General features: G+C 37.6%; 1 protein-coding gene across 3 annotated transcripts in view; it reads right to left on the bottom strand.

Annotated features, from left to right (window-relative positions):
- Positions 1-214: 214 nt before the first annotated feature.
- The window catches only part of Rel (REL proto-oncogene, NF-kB subunit), a 34976-nt gene continuing 11931 nt past the window's right edge, over positions 215-23259 (bottom strand). For 2 of the 3 annotated variants that reach the window (XM_027388002.2, XM_027388004.2), the window contains exons 3-10: positions 19755-19903; positions 15624-15715; positions 12101-12241; positions 9553-9657; positions 9234-9446; positions 8219-8287; positions 8036-8107; positions 215-6596 (exon numbers count right to left, since the gene is read on the bottom strand). In XM_027388002.2, coding sequence (XP_027243803.1) covers positions 5830-6596; positions 8036-8107; positions 8219-8287; positions 9234-9446; positions 9553-9657; positions 12101-12241; positions 15624-15715; positions 19755-19903 — 1608 coding nt within the window. In that variant the 3' untranslated portion in view covers positions 215-5829. The remainder of the gene's footprint in view (positions 6597-8035; positions 8108-8218; positions 8288-9233; positions 9447-9552; positions 9658-12100; positions 12242-15623; positions 15716-19754; positions 19904-23259) is intronic. The other variant, XM_027388003.2, reaches the window with a different exon arrangement.

Genomic DNA, 23259 nt, shown 5'->3' with positions numbered 1-23259 from the left:
TAGTGAGACCCTGTCTCAAAAAAAAAAAAAAAAACTTTGAAAAAAGGCATTGTTTCTTGAGACTACCATTTCAAAGGGTAGTTACAGATATAAGCATGTTGTGCTGAGAACATTTTATGAAATGCCTAATGTTTCTAAACAATACCCCAAACTACTCCATATAACAAAAATATTACCAGTAAAGGGAGTTCATTGATACTTTGTAGGCAAATAGCAAGATTTTAGAAAACAATTTATTACATCACCAAGAAAAAAATCACAGTATACAAAGATATTACAAAAATAACACAATATTTTGTACAATAAAAGGCATCTTGACATTTTAAAAAATATTTCATCTTGATACAAAGCTTAACTTCTTAGGAAACAGTATCTGAGAACTTTAAAAAGTAATTTCATCAGTGCCTTAAAATTCATTTATCATCAAGTTTCAAATGCAGACATCTCAGTGATAGAGCATTTGCCCAGACTGTATGAAACCCTGGGTTCAATTTCAGTATGATAGCCCCCTCCCTTCCCCTCAAATCTATTTTAAAACAGGTGCAATGTGGTGACATATGCCTATAATCCCAGTACTTGGAAGGAAGAGGCAGGTAGATACTAAATTCAAGGTCAAAACGACAACAACAACACGTTTCACTATTTTGTTGGGATCTATTAACCATGGCCAATAGCATTTTATAGTGCTTTGATTGGTGACTGTTGATTGAGGTCTCCAGTTTGCCTAGGCTGATCTTGGAGTCCTACCCTCAAGCATACTTCCTGCCACAGCCCCCAGGTGTTGAAGCTACAGGCATGAATCAGCATGGCTGGTTCACTAGAGCAAAGAAGTCTAGTGATGACTGAATGTCACACAGTTATCCTGAAGTACTCCAACCTTATCTTACTCCATCTCATGGGAAGTCGTATTTTGGCTTAAAAGCTTAAGAAAATGACACAAAATGAATTTGGTATTTTACCAAAAATTTACATATTTGCTAATAGCTCTAAAAACTGTTACATTATTATGAACTCAAAGTATTCAATGAATTTTGTCAGTGATTCTTTGAAGGTCCAAAATCTTAAACAACTCTAGAGATATTTGGGAGGTAGAAGCTGGTAGACTTCTGTGAGTTCCAGGCCAGTCAGGGTACTGTCTCCTGTCTCAAAAAACAAAAACAAAACAAAAAAAGCAAACCAAAAGACAAGCCTGCATACACTAAGAGTCATTACCCCATTAAATAACTGGTGACAGGAGGCAAATGCCCTAGGGCCATGCTTAGAAGAGCATGGTTATTTATTAAAAAGTTACATCTTGTCTATTAAAAAAAGATGGTGGAACACAATGCAGAGTACTAACCACTGTACTATCAATAGGTGAATCTCTGTGAGTTTGAGGCCAGCCTGGTCTACAGAGTGAATTCCAGGATGGCCAGAGCTATTACACAGAGAAACCCTGTTTTGAAAAACCAAAAATAAAATAAAAATAAAAAACAAAACATGACAAAAAGATGGTGAGGACATGAGTAGGTTTTTGGTATTTTTGCAATTAGATATTACTTTTGAGATTTGACCTTATCCATTGTTGACCTTATGCTGTAAATTCTGCCTTGATGTTCAGTTCAAATATTCATGTGACTCTTATGTTTTAAAGGGATGGACCTGGATAAACCTGAGAGATGCTTTCATCTCGTCCCTCAGCACACTGCTGGGTTTTTCCACACATAGGATACAAAAGCATTCTAGCCTCTTTGCACATCCAGCCTCTGAAAACAAAACTGACACCTTGCAGAGGCAGCTTCCTAAGTCAAAGCACTCCCATTTAAAAGCTCAACTTTTACGTAGAAATCAAGAGTCACAACTTTCAAAAGTAAAGCCAGTAACTGATATTTCCCTCAATAAGAAGAGTACTCTGAGAGAGTAAGGCCCAAAGAAGCATCTCCACGTCTGGCAATGTAGACATTAGTCTAAAGAGAAACCCAGATCATAGTTCTCCCTAAGTACTCCCTGATGAGTTTTGTCTGCTGGATATTGAGTGACTAGGAATGTCTGGACAGTAGGCTAATTGGGGCCATGTGAGAAACACAGCTGTTGGTTTGCTGTCTTTGGTTCACACTTCGTAATTTACAGTGTTTCTTCCCAGACATTAGTTAGTACAAAACACAGCCCGGGAAAGGCAAGAGCTAGGTTTTTGTTTTTCTGGGAGTGGACACTGAATCTAGGACTGTACATGCTAGCTGTTCTACCATTGAACTACATTCTAGCACCTTTTTTTTTTTTAGATGGGTGCTCACAGGTTGTTCCCTTGAACTCACTCGGCAGACTGGGCAGGCCTTGAATTTGTGGTCTTTCTGCCTGAGTATCTGTGATTACAAGCCAGTAACACCACAGCCATCTAGTCTAACTGACTAAAAACAGTCTCTCTTCTTTATATTTTTCCATGCTGTCTGACAGCTTATGATAATTTATCAATATATCAATTTATGATTAAAACATAAAAAGGATGCAAGTAGACAGCCTGTATCACCAAATCCAAGTCTGACCATGGGAAATAGTTTTTCTGAGTCTGTCAAAACATGCCAAAGCATATTAAGACGAATTGACAACCCAGCTACTCTGTACACCAGACTTTTTAATAGGGAATCAATTAGCCAAGTAAAGGCTGTTAGGATAGTAACTCAGCAGGCTCTGATGACAAGAGCCAGAGTAGTAATTTGGAGGGACTGATGGGAGCCTGGGGTCCTAAACATGGTGGTTACATGGTTTTTATATAAGTAAAAGTTCTCCAAACTATACCTTAAAGCGTGTCCATATTCATGTGGCTGACTGTATGTTTGACTCCTCATGAGACAACAAATATCTTTGAGAACAAGAGTAGAATCTCTCACCTCTGGTTTTCTACAGAACATGGTACACTGTATAATATACGGTAACAAAATGTCATGATTTATTACATTAATACTGGCTACTGACATGTCTGTGCAGGATAACCTACCAAGGTGTAGGTACCTCAGGGGTACTTGAGATCTAACCTGCCACAAACAGAGGCAGAATCTCTACTGAGCACTATTGGTGCTACGATTTCCAAGAGAGCTGCTTTGGGTCTCAAAGGGCCTCAGGGTGGTATTTAGACTTTTGTAATTAATTTTGTTGTTGTTGTTACAATTCTAGATATCAAATATAGGGCTGTGCTGTACCATGAATCTATGGGCCAATCTTTGCATATTTTTTTAAGAGGGAGACAGCTGGCCAGAAGAGAAGTGTGTCTCACAAGACAGGCCATCTTGGCATCACTACTTTCCCTTTGAGGTTAAGCACCTTTCCCATTAAAAACTATGTAGCTTTGGAGCCTATCCTGGCACTCACTCTGGAGACCAGGCTGGCCTCGAACTCACAGAGATCCACCTGCCTCTGCCTCCCAAGTGCTGGGATTAAAGGCGTGCGCCACCAATGCCCGCCCAAATATGATTTTATAATCATCTTCCTCTCTCTAACAAATAGCTACCATCTATTTTGCACCAGTTATGCCAGAGTCTATGTCAAGTGCTGGAGTTGCCGATATGCTACACCTCAGCTGTGGCAGCAGGACCAAACCCTGCAGAGAATCTGTTAAAGGTAAAAATGTTAGGAGCAGAGACAGAGTGGGTTACATTTATGGAGACCTGAGGGGGAAAGTAACATGCTCCAACTACAAAGTATAAGAGGAAAGGGCTATTTAAAAAAAAAATCTTGAGCATATGGAAAAGATATCCATTGGAGAAAAAGAATGAAAACTTTTCTAGTAACAGAAGAGACAAATGCAAAGGACTTTAGTAGGCAGACTCAAAAGGACTATTGAAGAAGGCAATCAAAGATGACTCTGAGGTTTCCATTAAATTATCTCTGGTGTCAGCAGCAATGCCATTAGGAAAGTAGAGTGTAAGAGAAGGCAGATTACATGAGCATTAAGGTAGCAGGAGAGAACGAAGTTAACACTGGTACTGGTGAGACTACACACAGCCCTAGAGATCTGGGTTAGGAAGCAAGAGGACCCTGTCCATCACAGACACACTTAGTCAACTGATAACAGATTGTGGACAGGGAAGACATGTAGAGGAACACTGATCAAAAAGACCTGGGACTTGACAAGGGATGGGAACTAAACCAAGAGATGGACAAGGGAAGGAGGGACACAGAGGTGACAGGACAGAGGCACAGTGCTTTAAAGTTAAGGAGTGAAAAGAAGGGGCATGGTATGGGTAGGGTTTGTTACTTTGTGGGATGTTTTCACCCTTTCCTTTTAATCCCAAAAAGATATTTGTTCTGTTTACACAATGAAATCATGAACTAAGTAGGGACATAAGGACACTGGCAATGGAGGAAAGATGTAGTGCACAAGGTGGAGTTTGGGTAGGAAGGCCCATTCCCTCAAAACCAAGTGAAATACAAATGCAATTAGGGAGAAAGGGGGAAAACATGGCTGAACACATTTTAAGTTATAAAATGAGTTCTGTGATCAGTAAACAGTACCCAAAAATAAATCACCATTTGAAAATATGCTAAACACAGATGTAGATGTACCTTAGTTCAACTTAGAGGAAAACTGTTGTGTCTGAGTTTATCAGTGCCAACTAATACAAAATTACTACAATTAGTCTGATCTGGACATGGAGCTCAATTGGTAGGCACTTCTCTAAGCAAAGCCCTATCACTGATACCCCAGAAACTACATAAACTTGGTGTGGTGGTGCACATTTGTAATCCTAGCACTTCTAAGGCAGAAGCAGGAGAATCTGAAGGTCAAGGCCATCTTTGACTACATAGCAGGTTTGAAGCCAACTTGAGAGATGTGAAACCCTGTCTCAACCAAGAGTTCAAAAGAGGTGGTTAACTTCAAATAAATATTGAGGAAAGATCTTCTAGATTTGCTGATGTATTGACAGATTTAGGAGATGAATCAAGGGCGACATCAAGGTTTTTACCTAAGCAGCTAGAAGCACGGCATGACAATTTCCAGGGCTGGTGAGACTGAAGGACAAGCAAGTCTAGGGGATAAGTTCAAAACTCAGGCTTCAACATATTGACCTAAAACTTAAATCTTGTTATTTTTTCTTTTTCCTTCTACAGGGGGTTGAACATAAGGTCTTGGAAACATTAAGCAAAGTCTACCACTGAGTCACAACCTTAGCCTTTTTTATCTTAGAGACAAGATTTTCATAAACTGAAAGCTGGTATTGAACTGACTATGTAGCCCAGGCAGACCTTGAACTTGTAATATTAAGGGAATCTAATACAGAAAGGCTCAAGAAAATATCTTTTTCTTGAAAATACAGATATACAACTAATTTCTTAAGTAACTTTAGAAGTATGAGTCTAAATAATAGAAAATAGAAAAAAAAAACCTTCCATCCCTTGAAATCTCTCTCTCTCTCTCTCTCTCTCTCTCTCTCTCTCTCTTCTCTCTCTCTCTCTCTCTCTCACACACACACACACACACACACACACACACACACACCTACCTAAAAATACCAAGAAGCCCCCAAAAACCCCATAGGGGTCACTTTGGCCTATGGGCCTCAACAATAATGAGTTTATTTCACAATGGCATAGCCATTACATGTTTTACCTTAAATCTGCTTGAAAGCAAATATCAATTCATTTAACTAGTACATTAATACATTACAAAAGACACACAGCTTGTCTTGAGGAAACTTGAAAGAACAGTTCACACCAAGCACATGTACTTTAGGCATCTCTCAAAGTAAAAAACAGTACAGCTCTTTAAGTTTCTAATTTTGAATGTTCCCTTTATATTCTATACACCTAAAGTTTTAATAGTTTTTTTTTAGATTTAAATCCTACAGGTTACATTTAAAGAAAACCATATGCAAAGGAATCACTCAATTGCTCACTTTGCAGAGTGTCAATACTTGAATATTGACTGCTCGGAACAAAATTATGACTATTTGCATCATTTGATGGTCCAGGCTCATTTATCAGGCCATTTTCTACACAATTGAAGTTTGATCTATCAAATGCATCTGACTGTGCAACAAAAACAGAATTAGAACTGGTGCCTGCTGACATATTGGCAGAAGACATCTGATGTAGTTGTCTCAGGTCTCTTTGGTCTAACCTTGAATTACATGAGGCATTTTCAAGATTGATGCTCATAAGTCTTGGATTATCAGTGTCCCCCATGTTATCATTGCTGGTTGTCATCACATTCACAGGGCGATTAGATAGCATGTTGACATCAGAAATACCATATAAGTCAGCTGGTGACATGGATAACGCTTCCATTCTAGCTAGGTCATCAGTATAAAGGCAAGCATTAGAAGCACTTAAATCACTCACACTAGACCCTTCTAGGAACGGAAGGATACTTTGTGAATTAGAGGGAAGTGTTCCTGTTGAGAAACTACTCAATGTGTTTGTATTGGCTGAGTGTGAGGTGGGGTGGCTCACTGATGACCAGCTTGAAGGTGGAGAGACCACTGAGGCTATGGCTGGTGGGTGATGTGGCAATCCACTTGAGATGGGCACAGATGAAGAATAGTAGGGTTCAGTTTGACTTGAAACTCCTGAAGGCCTGGGCATTTCTGGCATAGGTGTACCATGAGAAAACAAGTTTGATTCTATAGAAGAAAAATGTATTTTATAAATTAAGATGAACAAATAAATGTAAAGCATTATTTCTGAATTGAGATTATAAAAACACACTAAAAAATTTCCAGGGAACTGATACATTTCAAATAAAAAAAAATTAAAGCACAGAAATTATTACATGAAATCAAAACTAAATTCATAACATGTAAATTGCTTTATAAACACATGAAAATGATTTTTAAAAGTTATCTTGGTATATGTAATTTTCTTCTAGTTAAATATGAAAATACAGCTTCTTGAGTCATATAGGTGCATTTTAAAACATAGAAGATAAATATTGGAATTTCAGGAAATAGGTATCCAACGGCCTACATCATGTTATAGTCTCTACTTTCAGGAGAAAATGGAGAGATGGAGAAGACATTCATTAGAAAAAACTGAAAAATACAGTTACTAAGACTAAGATATGACCCTAAACTACTATAAAATTCCCTATCATAAAAACTTATTTATTGACATATTACACAAGTACTATGTGAACCAGGATAAACCAGGTTAAACCAGGATAACCAGGATAAATTTAAGGAAAGGAGATGGAAAATTTGTCAGGGGCTCATAAAATATCTTCTATCAAAGGCCAGATAGTTTTAAGATTCGTGGGGTGAGCAGCCTCCACTGGAATTATTCAGCTCTGTTGTTGCAGTAGAAGAAAAAAAAAAGGGAGTCTAGGTCTGGCATGGACTGTGTCATGGTCAGCATGCATGAAGTCCTACTGCAGCACTATTAAAAAGGCAACAAGAGACATTATGTAACAAAGGAATGCAGTTATGTTCAAGTGAAACTTATTATAAACAAGTGCCTACTATATCCACATCATTTCTTCCATGATACAGTGCAATTAGTAAAATTACTAGTTGTGGTGGTTTGAATAGGTATGGCCCCATAGACTCATACATTTTGAATACTTGGCTCATAGTGAGAGGTATTAAGAGGTGTGGCTTTGTTGGAGTGGGTATGGCCTTGTTGGAGAAGTGTGTCACTGTGGGAGTGGGCTGTGAAGTCTAATATGCTCAAGCTACACCCAGTGTGACACCCAGTTGCTTCTGCTGCCTGTGGATCAAGATGTAGCTCTTTCTCCAGCACTATGTCTCCCTGCACACAAAATGAAGATAATGGACTAGACTTCTGAAACTGTAAGCCAGCCCCAATGAAAGGTTTTCCTTTATTAGAGTTGCTGTTACCATGGTGTCTCTTCACAGCAATAGAAGCCCTAACTCAGAGACTAGTGTATGAACAAATGTAATTTCTTGAACAATAAATATAATTAGTTTCCAACCCAATATTCAGAGGCACGGAGACCAGCTCAATTCAATATTGAAAGCATGAGAAAATTTGTAGGAAATAAAAATATTTAAAAAGCACTTATTCCTACAAAGTGGAATAACAGTATTTAATAGGGATAAAATACCTTTTTTGATGAATCTTCCTTCTCCAATTGACCCCAGGGGAGCAGTTCTTGGTTTCTCAGGAAAGTTAGCTGCTATGATAAAGTTTTTCTATTATTAATTGTAATTTGAAAAAGTAGTTTATAATTTAAAAACTGAAAAACAGAATGAAGCAAGTAAAATAAATCAATCCAAAGTATTCTTACCACAATCTTGCAGCAGTTTCTGAAAAAGTAGAGTTGTTTTTTGTCTCTTTGATTTATTGCCATATGCATCTGATTAAAAAAGAAAGCAGGAAAACCGTAAATCATCTGCCCCCTCCACCATGAGTAGATGCATTATCAGCATATGGAAATGCCTTAAATATATGTGAATATATTTAATATATATTATTATATTAAATTATATTATAAATTATATTAATATAATTAAATATATGTAAATATATGTGAATAACATAGACCTGTAAATTATTGTACAATATATCCTATACCAGCTATAAGGACATTTTTCTTTTTAATAAAAAAGGAGCTTAAAATAGTAATTTTTCACCCTAAAAATACCTATAAGTCAACATGAACTAATAAAATAAGGTCTGAAAATATATAGACCAAAACAGATACCACTTTCTGATTAACAAACTTTCTACCTATAAAAGGGCACACAATAAATACAAAAAGTAAATCCAAAAATACATGTACTAAGAGAAAATATGATTCAACAGTTCAAGAACTCTCAAATTATTCAAACCTCCTAAGAAATGCAAAGAACATGAAAAAAATCAAAGACAATGACACACAACTGAGAATGTCTAGGAAAGGAAAATATGAATATATAAAACTGCATTCAGATGTTTATTTTACAATGTTACTAGGATGATCAGCTTAAGAAAATGATCTACCCTTGAGCTGAGAATGTAGCTTGGTTGGTTCAGCACTTGCTAGTATGTATAAAACCCGAGTCAAATCCCTAGTACCCCATTTAAAATGATGGGTTGGGGACACAGCAGCACACGTTTGTCCTCCCAAAAGTCAGGAGGTGGAGGCAGGAGGACCATTCATCCTTAGCTATGCAGGGAATTCAGAGACAGCATGGGATACATAAAACTTTGTTTCCAATTCAAACACACACACACACACACACACACACACACACACACACACACACACACACACACAGAGAGAGAGAGTTTATATATACATTATTACCAATGTGTCATACCTTTTTCATCTGGCAGGTATCTGAAGTCCATAGATTCACTGACTTCCTGGTCAGAAGGTCTCCGCAGCTGCATTTTCACTGTCACAGGCTCCAATATAGCTTTGCAATACGGAGGAGTCTTGAAAACAATAGCTACTTGGCGGTGTACATCAGCTTGTGAAAAAATACCTTTAGCTTCCCAGTCATTCAACACAAAACGAACCTCTATATCATCTAGTGAATAAGATGCCAAAGAATAATAACAATGGGGAAACAAGGTAAAATACATATATTAATCAAAAATATATTACTGATTCAATGAAACAAAACTGATAAATACCTTTCTGAACTTTGTCACAAAGTAGAAATATTTCATCTCCTCCCCTGACACTTCCACAGTTCTTGTTTACACGACAAATCCTTAATTCTGCAGTATTTGGGGCACCTAAATATAAAGGATTTTTTTTAAAAATGGGTCTCAGTATTGTCTTAATTGTTGTTACTATTGCTGCAATGAAACACCATGTCCAAAAGCAACTTGGGGAGGAAAGGGTTTATTTCACTCACAGTTCCATGTAACAGTTCATCATCAAAAGCAGTGAGGACAGGAACTCACAGGGCAGGGACCTAGAGGCAGGATCTGATGCAGAGGCCATGGAGGAGTGCTGACTACTGGTGTGTTCCTGGTGGCTTGCTCAGCCTGCTTTCTTATAGAACCCAGAACTGCCAGCCCAGGGTTGGCTTACCCACAATGGGCTGGGCCCTCCCCTATGAATCACTAAATAAGAAAATGCCCTACAGGCCTGTCTACAGCCAGATCTTATGGAGACAATTTCTCATTGAGGCTCTACCTGTGTCAAGAGAAACTCTAGCTTGTGTCAGGTTGACATAAAACTAGCCAGTACAAGTATTATATTTTATTATGTTGTAAGGAGAAGAATTTGAAGAAAATAATTTAGAGAAGAGATGAAAAATTTTAATGTACAAATAAAAGAAATATTTTCATGTGTATTGTTGAGGAATGTCTGAGTGTAGGTGTGTGTGAGCATAGGTAAGTACATACCACATGTGTGTGAAGGTCAGAGGGCAATCTTAGGTACTTGCTAGTCCTCAATTTCCACCACTTTTGAGATAGTCTCTTTATTTTTTGCAGCTATGTACACCAGGCTATCTGGCCTTTGAATATGAGCAATTCTCCTGTCTCTGCCTCCCAAATCTTGTAAGGGGACACTGACTGGTCTTTTTATATTATTATCTATAGCCCTAGGGCAATGCAATTTTCATTTATCTGCCCAATATTATTATGATAGTCCTCCAAGGCACCCATGGCTCTCTGATAAGAATACTCTACCTCTATATTCCTATGAATCAGCATTCTATATGCAAAACAGGTGTAGCACACACCTGGTGAGTGTATGTGCCAAAACATTCTGGAGGACAGTTTCACAATCTTTTCAAGTAAATTTCTATATCCTCTGATATACTGTTTTCAAAATTTATGCGTCTGAAAATAAATGCCAGAAATATTTGCATACAATATGAACATTCAGGAACCAGTGAGATACTTAAGTGGATAAAGGAGCCTGCTGCGGAGCCTGACATCTTGAGTTTGATCCCAGGGAAGTTTGTCTTCTGACCTCCACATACACATGAATACACACACATATAGATAGACAGATGTCTTTAAAACACACACACAAATATATTCGTTTCAGTATAATTTGTTTACAAAAAGAAAACAAGAAGGAAATGAACCCAATACCCTTTAACTAGGTAATGATTTCTTAAAATTAATATATAGTCACATAAAAAAATACGTTCCGGGAAAGGTGGCACACGCCTTTAATTCCAGCACTTATGGGGCAGAGGTAGGCAATCTCTGTGAGTTTGAATCCAGCCTGGTCTACAAAGTTGGTTCCAGGACAGCCTGAGCTGTTGCACAGAGAAACTCTGTCTTGAAAAACAAAACAAAAAGTAAAAAGAGAATATGCAGCTATTGAGAACATAAGTGGGGCTTGGAGTATAGCCCAGTGGAAAAGCACTTGCCCAATATGTCTACTGTCATGCATTCAATTGCCAGCACTGTTTCAAAAGAAAAAAAGGAAAAGGAAAAATGTGACTGAAAAAGGTTCAAGTACATTGCTGAGAGAAAAGTTTTTTTTTTTTTTTTTGTTTTTTTTTTTTTTTTTTTTTTGGTCTTCACACAGTGTCTCACATAACCCAGAATGGTCTTGAACTCACTATTCTTAAACACAGGATAACTTTGAACTCCTGAGCCTCCTGCCTCTATTTCTCAAGTGCTATAATTATAGGCATGCACTACTACTACTGACTTGAAAAAAGTTTTTAAAAAGATCATTGATCCACTTTTTTAACTTGCCAAAATTAGCAAATGGTGGTGATGAGAAAGATGGTAGGTACTGTCTGTGTTTGTGCAAAGGAATTGCAATGTGTCCTAGAGGAGACAGTGACCATTTTTGGAGGGGAACAACAGCAATTTGCTGTTCTTATTTATGTATGTATATATGTCTGAATTTTTCTTGTAATGAATACTGCTTCTCTATGTAGCCCTGGAACTGTGTGGACCAGGCTGGCCTCAAACTCACACAGATCTGCCAGTCTCTACTTCCTAAGTGCTGGGATTAAAGGTGTGCACCACCACACCTGGCCTCTTTTGGTTTCTTGAGACAAGGTCTCACTCTGTAACCTATAATGACTCCAAACTTTATCCTCCTGCCTCAGCCTTCTGACTGCTACAATTACATAACGAGCCACCATACTTACTTAACATACTCCTTTTATAATTAAGAAAATACTTAAAAAATTTTTAACAATTAAGGAAATACAACAAGCTAAGAGTACAGACATAAGAAAATTAAAGCACTTACGGTTGTCATAAATTGGGTTAGAAACAACGGGAGGAAGAGCAGTTGTCAAGTTGCCATGTTCATCAGGAAGGAAAACTTGAAAACACAGCCTCACCACATTTAGGTCGCAGTCTTCAATGTCCAGCAGCTGCTGTTCAGGGACTGAACAGCACAACATGATTTTAAAACATAGAACAGTTATATGATACAAAATCCTGCTGGCTTTCTCTCTGCCCACAATGCCCAATAACCTCAAGCAGCACAGACTCTGCACAAAACTAGAATGGTACACACTCTCAAGAATAGCTTTCATATCACATAGTCAATATCTAAAAATATATGATACATTACAGTCATATTCAGGGAGGAACTGTACCGGGAACCTGGAACTAAATGGCAGATTCACAAACAGCCACAAATGAAAAATCTTAATTCTGGATACAAATTATAGACAACAGGAAACAGGCATTCTTCATTTAATATAATATTTGGCCCAGTCTGTAATTACCTTCTAAATCTAGCAAGAATGGCTGTCATCCCTGGTTTTACAGGTAGGACATTGATTTTAAAGAGAGGAAATTATTTGTCCAAAGTTTCACAGCTAAATGGTAGAAAGGACATTTGTGGCAGAGGCCAGACTAACTGTGCACCAACACTTTAGAGGTGAAATGTGAGGCAGACACCAGATGGTGTAAGCTTATTTAAGAGTTAGGTGTAAGTCAAGTTTGCTTAAAAACAAACAAACAAACAAACTGTACAGTGGGCATTTTTATAGTTCTGAAAAATATAAAAATTTGTCATAGACTACAGTAAAAAAAGACTCTATTTACATTGATTTTGAAAAGAAACCCATTTCTAAAACAAAATACTGCTGCCTTTGAAATATTTTAGACCTATAGCAATAAATTGTTACTAATATATGCCATATTTTAAAAAGTATGAAATTTGTTAAGTTACATGAAAATTTTACTTGGGAAGTAGATTGGTATTAAAATACTAAATGTGAAAAACAACCAAACTGCCCAGTCTTACAGAGAACAACCAATAAAAAAAAATATTTTACACGATGGCAGTCAGTCAGTCTCAGGAGTTATCCTGACATTGAAATTTATTCCATATCAGCATTCAAAACCTAACATTTGAGTCTATAAAAGCAAGCCTGTTTAACTAGAAAAAGGTCAAAGTTTGGCTGTTGGTAAAGAGCTTGCTTTGCAAGCACAAGGTCCTGAGTTCAACCCCTAAACCCATGTCAAAAAGCTAGATGCAGTAATGAGGCTTATAATACCAGTGCTTGGAAGGCAGAGACAGTGAACCCAGCAGACATGTCAAGCTCTAAGCAGTGAGAACTCTGCTTCAGAGAAGACAATGCCTGAGGAATGACATCTGAGGCTGTCCTCTAACCTCATACCCACGTTTAAGAAAAAAGTTATTTTTAGAATGCAGAACAGTTACATAATACTAATATGGCACAACATGATTAAAAAACTACTGACAACCAGGAATCATAGGTGATGTCTGGATACAGAGTATAGGCTGAAAACTACTTTATGTGTGTACACAGGTATGTGTAAAAAAGCATATATGGAGGACAGAGATCAATACCAGGTGCCTTACTTATTTGTCTTCACCTTATGTTTTGAGACAGGGTCCTTCACTGAACCTCCAGGCCCAGAAATCCCCCTGTGGCCACCTCCCCAGTGTGGGAATACCTAGCTTCTTTCAAATGGGTGCTGGGGATTAAACTCGGGTCTTCATGCTTATGCAGTGAGTACTTACTTACAGAGTCTCATTCCCAGCCCTGAACTCATTTTCTACAAAGTCTAAGCCTCGATCTAGACCGGAAGAAAAATCCCTTCTCTCCAAGTCAGTGCAGCACCAGATCTGTACTTAGGTTTTTATCTTACATAATCACCATTAACATGTACCACTTCCATCCTATTAGGTAAAGTTCTATGAGCTCAGAATGGGTGTGTCTGTTTCATCTTTGTATTTTCACTTAACATTGAAGATAGAAGTTTACATATAATGGGCATTTATTACATTTCCTCAATTACTGAGTGACTAATGGCACAGATAGAATACAAGGTTATCCTTGGCTACATAGTGAGTTTGAGGATGCAATCTCAAGTAGCTTGAATTACATGTGTGTTCTACCATGCCTAGACCAACAAAACTATTTAAGTAGCTACACAGAACTTTAGAATAAAGACTTTTTAAAGTAAGAATAACTGCATTCACTTCAGCAATCTTTTATCTATTTAGCAATATAGAATGCTAAAAGGTACCAGATGCCATACCCAAATAGTGTCATAAAGAAGAAATGCTTAGGGGCCAGGGAAGCAGCTCTCTTGGTAGAGTGCTTGTTTAGCACATAAAGAAACTTTCAGTTCAATCCCTAGCAATGCATAACCAAGTGTGATGGTAATCCCAGTACTGGAAGGTGGAGGCAGGAGGATCAGAAAATTCAAGCCATTCTTGGCTATATAGTGAGTTTGAGACCAGTCCAGAACACATTAGACCCTGGCTTAAAAACAACAGCAACAACAAAAACCAAATGCTTATTAAACTGGGCATGGTGGTATGTGCCTATAATTCCAGCAGGAGAGTGACTTGAGAGAAGAGGATATGACATCTGAAGTCAGCCTGTGTTATATGGTAAGACCCTGTTCCCCAAAACAATAAATTAAAGATAAAATGGTTGGTAAGTGCTATTACCAATAAAATATGCTAAACAGTAAGACCTATTTTGCTTAAGAGCACTTGTTGCTCTTGTACAGGACCTGGATTTGATTCCCAGAACCCATATGGTGACTCATAACCATCTGTAACTCAAGTTCCAGGGGATCTGATGTCCTCTTCTGGTACCGTCAAGGGTACCAGGTACACATGTGGTACATATACACACAAGCAGGCAAAACATTCATACATAAAAAACTAAAGTCAAAAAATATTTTGAGTGTCCAGGCATGGTGTTGCATGCCTGTAATGGCAGAACTTGGGAGGCAGAGGCAGGGACAAGTCCAGCCTCAGTAAAACATCAATTCGAGTCATCTGGGCTGTGTGAGATTTCTATTAAAAAAACAATTGTGGGGGTGAGAGAGGAAAGTATGTTATAACATGGTGCATATTCAGCACTCAGAAAAGTGAATACTGTTTGTTGGACAAGTAGCTTAAGGAAAAAACATATTCAAAAATAATCAAAACACCTGGATAAGGTTTTAGTTTTTCATTTCTTTGCTTTAGCCAGACATGGTAGCTCCCACCTACAATCCGAGCACTTGGGAGGATGAAGGAAGATTGCTGGGAGTTCAAGGTTGGTCTGCAGTATGTAGTAACAGACCAGTCAGAGCTACAAAGGAAGACTTTATGTCAAAATAAACCATTAGAAAGGAGAAGGGGAGTTCCTCAAAGAAAACAAAGACACTGTCTACTTAAATACACTTGATTCCTCAGGTACACATATAAGTCAACAAGTAGAATTATAAATAGAAATCACAGTCCATTGATATCCAAATTATAGGAGAAATTATAACAAAAAACTTACCATTGAAAGGATTGATTCCTGCACTTATTCTTAAAATAATAGCTTCTTTCACTTCTTTTTTCTTTACACACCGAATACCCAAATTTTGAAAACTAAAAGCAAAAAATGAAACTTTCAAAATCATATCACAATAAAATAAAAATATGACAGAAATCAAACATATTCAACACTGGGAAGTCACCTTCTTGTCAAATCCAGCTACTAGATCATGAATCCTACTCTAATTGTGATAATAAAGATATAAAAGTAACAAAAAGTAGGACTATCTGAAAGAATTATCAATAGAAAAATAGAGCACATGGTGGCACATGCCTTTAATCCCAGCACTAGGGAGATGGAGGCAAGTGGACCATCCTCAGTTACCTAGCAAGTTTGAGGCTAGTCTAGACTATGGGAAATCCTATCTTAAAATTCCAAACCAAAAAAGTATATATAGTACTATATCACTTTTAAATATACTATTTTATAACTATATATTACCGATATGCTTAGTCAAATATACCAAGTAGATAAACATTTTTAAAAAAACACCAAAAAGCAAAATTTCACCTTCCAAACAAATTCATGATCAACTCACTAAAATTTGTGTATCAAGAAGTACAAAGACAATGTCTGGCTCCTATAGCAGTGTTAACTTATATTTTTAAAGGATTGCATAGGAGTGGTCACTGCACTTAAAAATCTTATGGAACTTATGGAACTTAAAACTCAAGTAATAAGAGACAAACATCAGTATTCCTGGCTTCATGAACATGGGCACAGAGACAACTGTGGCCCCATTTATGTACAGTTTCTCCACTTATACTTGATTCCTCTATTCGTTTATGCTGCCTCCCTAGCTCATCACTGAAAAGTGTTATCGTCAAATACATCAAATCACAGTGAGCATCTGTACAGTGTCTTGCTATGTAGGCTGGTCTCGAGTTTTTTCAAAGATTATAAAATGCACTGTATGCCATGTTATAGGATTACAATAAAAGGAGTGAAGTGTTTTTTATTAGAAAGGTTTAATACTAACAATATTTAGCAACAGTTTCAAAAGGTCATTTATGGAAAACTTCTCAATAACTACAAATATTATTCATTTGCATATGTGTAATAAAGATGATGGTGGGGGGAACTCCCCTACCACCACCCAGTCATACTTGTTCCCACATGGAAAAACCATGACATCATTCGAGATGGGTGGGTGTGAATAAGGAAGCAAAACTCAATGATAAGAACATCACTATTTCTTCACATTTCATTTGGCACTTGCAGCCAGAGGCTGCCTGGGTCACCTTACTCCACATTCATGCTGCCTTAATGTTCATGCTTCATGCTTGACACTCACACCTGTGACTTTATTAGCACCTAAAATAACTTTGCCATTTCCTTCCTCCACCTCCAATAACAAAATAAATAAGTTATGAATTCTTAATCCTTTCTTGAAATCCTTTAACAAAATAATTCTTTCTTTGAAAGATTCTTAGTGCTTTTTAGTTTTTTTCTAATAAAATGTTTTAAAGACTTCTTCAACCTTATATACACTACTTAGCTTTGTTTTATCTGAATAGTCCTATCTGCTATGCATAGGATATTAAAACTAATGGGGAGCTTCAAAATTCCAAGAGCTAGGACATTATTAACTCAATAATATAGTACTTGTTCAGCATTCATGACACCCAAAACTAGAAGAAAGAGAAAAGAAGGGAATGAGTAAAATAAATCTGACTTAAGGAAACCAAGAATCATTAGGGTATTTGGTTCATCCTCCCATTTATTCCTTCGCAGTCATTCAATACACTTTGGAATTCCAGCTGTGCATTAAAATTCTAGAAAGGAATGGAGATGTACAATTTCTCCCTTCATGGAACCTCAGTGTCTGGAATGGGGAATTGGCAAACTCTAATTCATGGGCCAAATTCAGCATATTGCTCTTCTTGCAAATAAAGTTTGTATTAAAACACAAACATGTCCATACACTCATGTATCATTTGTGGCCACTTTCCTGCAGCAACAGCAGTGTTGAGTAGGACACAGAATCCAAAAGGCTTGTAAAGCCTGTGATACTACTAGCCATTTACAGGAAAACTTGCTAGCTCAAGTCTGGTGAACTACCAGATAATCACAGGCAAAAACACTCAACTGAATCATAACAACTTTTATGAAGGTAAATATACTTTATAGGAAGGAGAATATAATGGGATCAATTCAAGGTGGGCAGGCAGACTTCCTGTGGGAAGTGATAATATGAACTGGATTAGGAAGATAAAAGGAACAGAACATGAAATGGCCCTATGAAAAAGCATTGTGAGCAGAGCAAACTAAAGAATACTCTTCTGACTGCAACAGTAAGGTTAGAGATACATGCCCGTTAGTCCCAGCACTCAAGAGGCAGAAGCAGGTGGATCTCTGAGTTCAAGGGCAGCCAGGACTACACAGAGAAACCCTGTCTTGAAATACCAAAAAAAACCAAAACAAAAACAAACAAACAAACAAACAGATTAGAGGCACTAGAGTGACAGAGATGAAAACACAGGGGCCATCTGGAAAAACAGCCAGAAAACTATGAATTAAAACAAGTTTGTCTTCACAGAAATCAAGAAGAGCATTTCAATACACAAGTGGTTGAAAGTTTAAAACACTGGTGGAAGTTCAAAAAATGTGGGCAGTAGTTCTTCTTGTCAAATGTGCATTAGTAGTGCTTTTGTGTTTTGTGTTATTACTATTAATAAGAGGAACTTTTTTGAGACAATATCTTGCTGTGTACTCCAAGATGGCCTCAAGTTTTTTTCACAGATGAAGAGATAAATCACAACATAAAATATGTTTTATTTACTTTCAATAATTATAAAGAAGTACATCTATCCTCATAAGGCAATGCATGTTTACTTATAATCCTAGCACTTTGGAGGCTGAGTCAGGAGGACACTACACATTGGAAGCTAGGCTGAGCAACACAGTGAAATTCTGTCTAAAAACAGCCCAAACTTAGAAGATAAGAAGTGGTAGACCTGTAGCTCAGTTGTCAGATTGCTGGCCTAACATGGCAGCAATCTGTCTTGAGTTCTGTCTGCATAAACTAAGGTAGTGCCTTATGAACATAACTTCACACCTCTGCTGTCATTAGCTGGATCCTCTGGAAGGCCACCTGCCTATATAAACCCTGTCTTAAGAAAAAATAAGAGCATAATTAAAAAAAAAAAAAACATGTACTGCTGAACCAGACATGGTAGTGTTACCATCTCAGGATTTGGGAGATGGAGGCAGGAAGATAAATTCAAACTCATTCTACATAGCAAGTTTGAATCCAGCTTAGGCTACATGAGCTGTCTAAATTTCCAATTCTCAAGGAAGTACTTCTGCCACCTATCATATGTGGTGCTGTTCATAAAAATGAAAGAACAGCTCTAATGCCAATGTTTAAAAAACAAAAAGGTAAATATCAGGTTGCTGAGATGGCTCAGCGGGTAAAGGCATCTGCCATCACTGTTATGATAAAGCTCCAGGAGGACCTTGCCTGGGGGGACCTTGGAGGATTCCACGGCAGGCGAGGGTGACCGAGGTGGAGGGACAAACATGCCAGGCAGTCAGAGCTTGGTGAGAAATGTTATTAGAAAGGGGAGGGAGAGGGGAGGAAAGATAAAAGAGGTAAAGAGACACAGAGACAGAGAGGACAGAAGAGGAGAGGGAGATAGGGAAAGTCCTGTCTGCCCCAAGGGAACAGAGAGAAAGAATGGGAGAGAGGGAAAGAGAGGAGCCAGAAAGAAAGCATAAGTTGGCAGGGGTCTTTCTTTTCAAGGGGTCCTTTGCACCTTGGTGCAGACTACACAACTATGGGACCCTGGGCTGACCAGAGTACTGCCCGAGTGCATTCTGCCAGGTGACAGGGGCAGGTCAGCATAATGCCTGAATCCTTACAATCACACCTAGTGACCCAAGTTCAACTCTGAGAGTCCACATGGTGGAGGAAAGAACCAACTCAGACCTCCACATACACCCCAAAGCACATGCATGTCCCTGACAGATGAAAAAAATTAAAAATTTAAATGTATACATAGTAAATTATTAAATATGAAAATAATTTTGCTAAAAACTAAAATTATATCCTTGTCCTGTTGCCAAAGATTTCTGTGACTGTATACTTACAACAGAGGTCTGCGTTCTGGTCCAAATTCTGCTTCATAGTAGCCATCTCTGCAGTCTTTTCCAACTAAGTCATGAGGATGAGGCTTATATGGGTCATTTTTTGTTACTAATGTAATTCTCACTTTTCCTTTCCCATAATAGTTCATAACCTGAAAGGGGAAATTAATTGTACAATCCATAAATACATCTTGTTAAGAACAGATCTACTAGATGGGTACTGTGGCATATACCTGTAGTCCCAGCATTTGGAAGGCTGAAGCAGGACTGGCACAAATTTAATGCCAACTAAGGCTACATACAATAATACCCTGTTTTAAAAGCAAACAAATATAAAGAACTTATCTACTAAATTCAAGTTCAGTTTTTATAATGAAGTCAGCATTGACTAAATTCAAATATTCAACCACTTACTTGAGATTAAAGTTTCCAGAGAATACCAGCCCGAAAAAACGTATCTCTCAATTCCTCAAATGTTTCTTTTTTTCCCCTAATTTCATCTAACTTTATCATCTGGTTATTTATTTTCCTTTTGAAACAAGTAAGCACACTGGCATTGTGACACACACCTTTAATCCCAGAACTCAGGAGGCAGAGGCAGATGGATCTTTTGTGAGTTTGAGGCCAGCCTGGTCTACAGAGCAAGTTCCAGGACAGCCAGGGCTACACAAAGAAACCCTGTCTCAAAAAACCAAACACAAAACTGGTTGAGGATGTAGCTCAGTGGGCAGAATGCTTGCCTAGTATGTATAAGGCCCTGGTCCCAGTACCACATTAACCATACTCAAGAATAGAATCAGGAATTTTCAGAAGTTCAGGGTCCTCCTCAGCTGCATGGTGAGTTTGAGGTCCACTTGAACTATATGAGATCCTGTCTCAAAAATCCTAAATAAATAAAGTTAAGTTGATACCTTTTTTATTTATTTTTTTCAAACAAGGTTTCTCAAACTCTGAGATCTACCTACCTGCCTCTGCCTCCTGAGTTCTGGGATTAAATGTATGTGCTAACACTGCTTGGAAAACTGATACATTTTATTTTAACCACAGAGCACAAGGAAATACTTAGAGGTTAGGTTTTTCAGTGCTTTTCTCTTACACTGTCATACCATAAGTATGCCTTGAAAAAAACTTATTTAAGCCACACTGGAAATAATAGCAAACAAATATGACCCACCTACCTCTGCCTCCTAAATTCTGAGATTAAAGACATGTACCACTGCGCCTGGATGTTTTATATTTTATTCTTTGAAAGTTTTATATGTTTATTTATACAATGTATACTATATCCACCCACTGCTACTTTCCTCTTTTTTAAAATGAATAGTAATCAAGAAATATTTACTGCCTTTCTAGATGAAAGAGAGGTAAAAACTACAAAATAGGCTGATAGAGAAAGAATTTAATCTGTAGTGTCTAGGACGGGTTGGAGTAGAAAAGATACAAATCATACATATAATTTTGATGTATAAATTAATATGATTTAAGAAGAATTAGGGGCTGCTGCGATGGTACCGCCACCAAGAAGTGCAATCGTGCAATCTCTGGATATCACATAGTACCCAGAGAGAACTGCCCTGCAACTCTCTACTTGTACACACACACACACACACACACACACACACACACACACACACACACACACACGGAGGATGGGGAGAGTGTCTAAAAATGTTCAAAAATTAAAAACAAACAACAACAACAAAAACAGTCCTCTGAGGACACATAGCCAATGGAAAAAACCTTGTGGTGAAAAAGCAGATTTTGAAATTCATACTTGACTGCACACCCCCTATAGAAAACAGAATTGTGGATGCTACTAGTTTCCAGCAGTTCCTCGGAGAGATAGAAGGTAAGAGGAAAAGCTGAGAATCTTGGTGGAGTGTTGTGACCTTCAAAGGGAGCAACAGCAAGATCACTGTCTCCTCCAAGATACCTTCTTCCAAAAGATATTTGAAATATCTCATCAAAAATATCTGAAAAGCCGGGCGGTCGACAAGAGCTAGTTCCAGGACAGCCTCCAAAGCCACAGAGAAACCCTGTCTCAAAAACCAATATATAGCCGGGTGTTGGTGGTGCATGCCTTTAATCCCAGCACTCGGGAGGCAGAAGCAGGCGAATCTCTGTGAGTTCGAGGCCAGCCTAGAGGGAGTTCCAGCACAGCCTCCAAATCCACAGAGGAACCCTGTCTTGAAAAAAACAAGACAAAAAAACCCAAACATATATATACATCTACATATACATATATATAGATATATGTATATGTACACACACACACACACACACACACACACACACACATATATATATATATATATATATATATGTAGATGTATATATCTGAAGAACAGTCTGCGGGGCGGGACTGATTGCGATTCTGATTGTACATCATGCCAACAACAAAAAAGAGCTTGGAAATGTCTGCACTACTTCCAGATTAACTAGAATGAAGGGGAGCAAGGGAATGAGGATCAAGACACATTGGCCTAGAATGTTTGCATGAATTTATAAATAAATTTAGGAACAATTTTCTTAAGGAGGAGCTAAAATGACTCATAAGATTGGAAAAATAGAATTTTTAAATTAACTTTTCAATGCATCTTTTCCATTTGAATACTTAAAAGAGCTTAGAAAATCCTAATCCATACTGTTGAAAAAAATGTGACTTAAAAGCATGAAGTTATGGGACTGGAGTGATAGTTCAGCAATGAAGAGCTCTTCATGATCTTCCACAGGACCAGTGTTCAGATCCCAGCATCCATATCAGGCAGTTCACAACTGCCTATAACTTCAGCTTCAAGGAATCCAATAGCCTCTTCTTGCCTATGTGGGTTCCCACCCCCAAATATGCATTTTCACAGATACATACACATACATGTATAAAAATAAAATCTTTTTTTAAAAATTCAATTTGCACAGCAGATGGACAAAAAGCTCTAGGCACACAATTATACAATATGGTGACTATGTACAAATATACTGTATATCTCAAACTTCTAGAAGGACTTTGAATGTTTCCACAGTAATGATAAATGTTTGAGAGTTAAGTATGTTTAACCTGATTTAAGAATTACATGACGTATACCTGTATCAAACATTACATGACATCCCATTAACATGTATTTCAGTATCTATATATAAGTTAAAACAAAAAGAGAAATTTGGAAATCAATGTATAACTTAGTAATTGACTTAAGTTTTAACTTTGGATTCTTCTTAGGTTCAATAAAATAAAGTATAAATAAGCTAGTTACAAAGCAGTTATTTCAGATCTAATGATGAAAGATTAAGAACCACTTTTCAAACTCCATTTTGGGATGATTTATTCACACTGGTTTCTGGACCCAAGTAATCCTCCTACCCCAGCCTCCAATTAGATGGGATTTCAGTGGGTAATGCTGCCCCAGACTAGTTTTTGTTGTTGTTTTCGGTTTTTTGTTTTGTTTTGTTTTGAGATAGGGTTTCTCTGTGTAACAGTACTGGCTGTCTTGGAACTCACTTTGTAGACCAG

This window comes from Cricetulus griseus (genome assembly GCF_003668045.3).
Source record: "Cricetulus griseus strain 17A/GY chromosome 1 unlocalized genomic scaffold, alternate assembly CriGri-PICRH-1.0 chr1_1, whole genome shotgun sequence".
Classification (NCBI taxonomy): Eukaryota; Metazoa; Chordata; class Mammalia; order Rodentia; family Cricetidae; genus Cricetulus; species Cricetulus griseus.
This window is presented reverse-complemented; position numbering and strand designations above follow the sequence as displayed.